Raw genomic sequence first — 1,988 nt, 5'->3', positions numbered from 1 at the left:
AAAGTTAGACAAGCTTTTGAATGCAAGACATCCTTCATCCAGTCTCTTCACTGTGTAGCTTTATGAGTTACCTGCAGCATGCTGTGCTTGCTAAAATCAGAGGGGGGACAATGCAAAAAACTAAAATGAAACACAAACATGGTTGAGCTGGGTCTGGCTATCTACTGTTGCTGTATCTATATTACTGTTGCATAAAGAAACGATATGCTTGATCTTGGGCCGCCATTGAAAGTAAGCTAATTGCATAAAGCACTTTCTAACTGGAGAAAATAACTCTATGCTCACCATTCAGCTATTCATCTATCATTTGGCATGCAGATTCAGTGGGGCCAAGTCAGGACATCACAGTACCCCCATGTTTCCTGCAATTTAGGCAGAAAAAGGTCAGATATATGCAGACCTTGAGGGAAGCAACAAACCCCATCCTGCTCAGAGCAGCTTTGGCATGAGAACTTGTTGGACGTGTCCACAAGTCTAACTGCTAACAGGGCAGCAATAGTACCAGTAGTTAAGATCTGAAGTGCCAGATTCTCAACTGCTATGAATAGCAAAATTGAATGCCAGCTGGGGATCTGGCCTGATCTCTTTACAAGACTGATTCTAGAAGTAGCTGTGTCTATGTGCAGTAGCTTGAACTGTATGAATCTTGGCACTTTCCCTTCAAATAGGATACAGCAACATTTTATGTCTTGGCTTCTTGTCATGTTCATACCCCTGGTGTTTCACTTTAGGTTTTCCTATAAATGATCAGCACAGCTCAAGTGGGAGCTAACCCTTGTGTGCAAACCATTGCTGAAAGCTGAGATCCTGCATGCCAACCTTCAGTCAGGAGCAATGTTATTTTCTAGGGGTTGGTGGGGGGGGGAAATGCTGGGAAATCATCTAATAAAATTCTGGCTGACTGTTACTACTAATGGTGGCGGCAGGTGTGACTGAACCCTGTCTGCCATGTAGATCCAGATTGTTTTGCCTGCTCTTTATTCTCAGTTATATCTATATTGTTTGTAGAGCTTTCTACCTGTAGTCAGCACATAAGCGTAAGTAAGAGGCCCTGTTGTACAGCCCTGATCCAGCAACGCCACTTTAGCACACAGTTAACATTAACGCACATGAGTAGTCCTTTGTGATTTAAGCAGGGCCCCCAAGTTCTTTACTGGAAGGTGCCTATCTTAAAAGAGATGAAGGAGGAATGAAAGAATTAAGGGGACATCCTCAGTGTGGGGTCAAGCCTAAATTTATGAAATAAAAGATAACTGGACACGAAAACAAGACATGTGACAAAATATGGATTGTTGTCCCATGTATAGAGCATGCCCTTGGAAGAGCCTAAATGTAACGTTTTGAAAAGTATGCATGTGATTTATGAGCCTAAATCTCAATTTCATAAGTGACTTGGGTACTTAAAGAGTCCCATGAGAGGCAGGCTCCAAGAACTAAACTCCTGAGAACAGGACTTGGGCACTTCTGGAGGTCTTGCACCACATCTTAATAGCGGGTACTGCCGTTCATCTTTATAATATCACTGCAAGGGCCAGATTTCTCTGGTGCTCCTTGGTGAATAATTATTCTGCAGTGGTGAAATAGCACTCAGGATCACTTTGTAATGTTACTATCCCTGCATAGCACATTGCCCCTGGCTTGCTCCCTGTTTTCTGTGTTGACCATACCTATAACCTTCCTTTGCTCCCCTTATAGAAAAGTCCTGTGGTATTTAATAGGAAATCTTAACCTTTCCGTCAGCTTTTTCTTAACAACCACAGAGAATTTAATAAAGCATCATAACCCCCTCTATAGAACTTGATAGCAGCTTTTCATTTAAAAAAAGGCTATAGACAAAGTCTTCACCCCCTCATCAGCTCTGAAGACTTCAAGAGGATTTTTCCTTGGCTCCATCCACCAGTACATTCAAGAGGGCTCCTCTCTCCCAGACTTTCTTTTCCTATTTATGTGTTTACAAAAACCAGTCTGTCCTCTAGAGTGGGGGTGGA

At 42.5% G+C, this 1,988-nt stretch overlaps 1 protein-coding gene across 1 annotated transcript in view; it reads left to right on the top strand.

Annotated features, from left to right (window-relative positions):
- Positions 1-204: 204 nt before the first annotated feature.
- NOG (noggin) overlaps positions 205-1,988 on the top strand; it is a 3,798-nt gene continuing 2,014 nt past the window's right edge. Inside the window, exon 1 of the mRNA XM_014527943.1 lies at positions 205-231. Within this exon, the coding sequence (XP_014383429.1) occupies positions 205-231 (27 nt within the window). The remainder of the gene's footprint in view (positions 232-1,988) is intronic.

This window comes from Alligator sinensis, unplaced genomic scaffold, assembly GCF_000455745.1.
Source record: "Alligator sinensis unplaced genomic scaffold, ASM45574v1 scaffold282_2, whole genome shotgun sequence".
NCBI classification, from domain to species: domain Eukaryota; kingdom Metazoa; phylum Chordata; order Crocodylia; family Alligatoridae; genus Alligator; species Alligator sinensis.
Note: the sequence above shows the minus strand (reverse complement) of the source record. Positions and strands in the feature narration are given on the sequence as shown.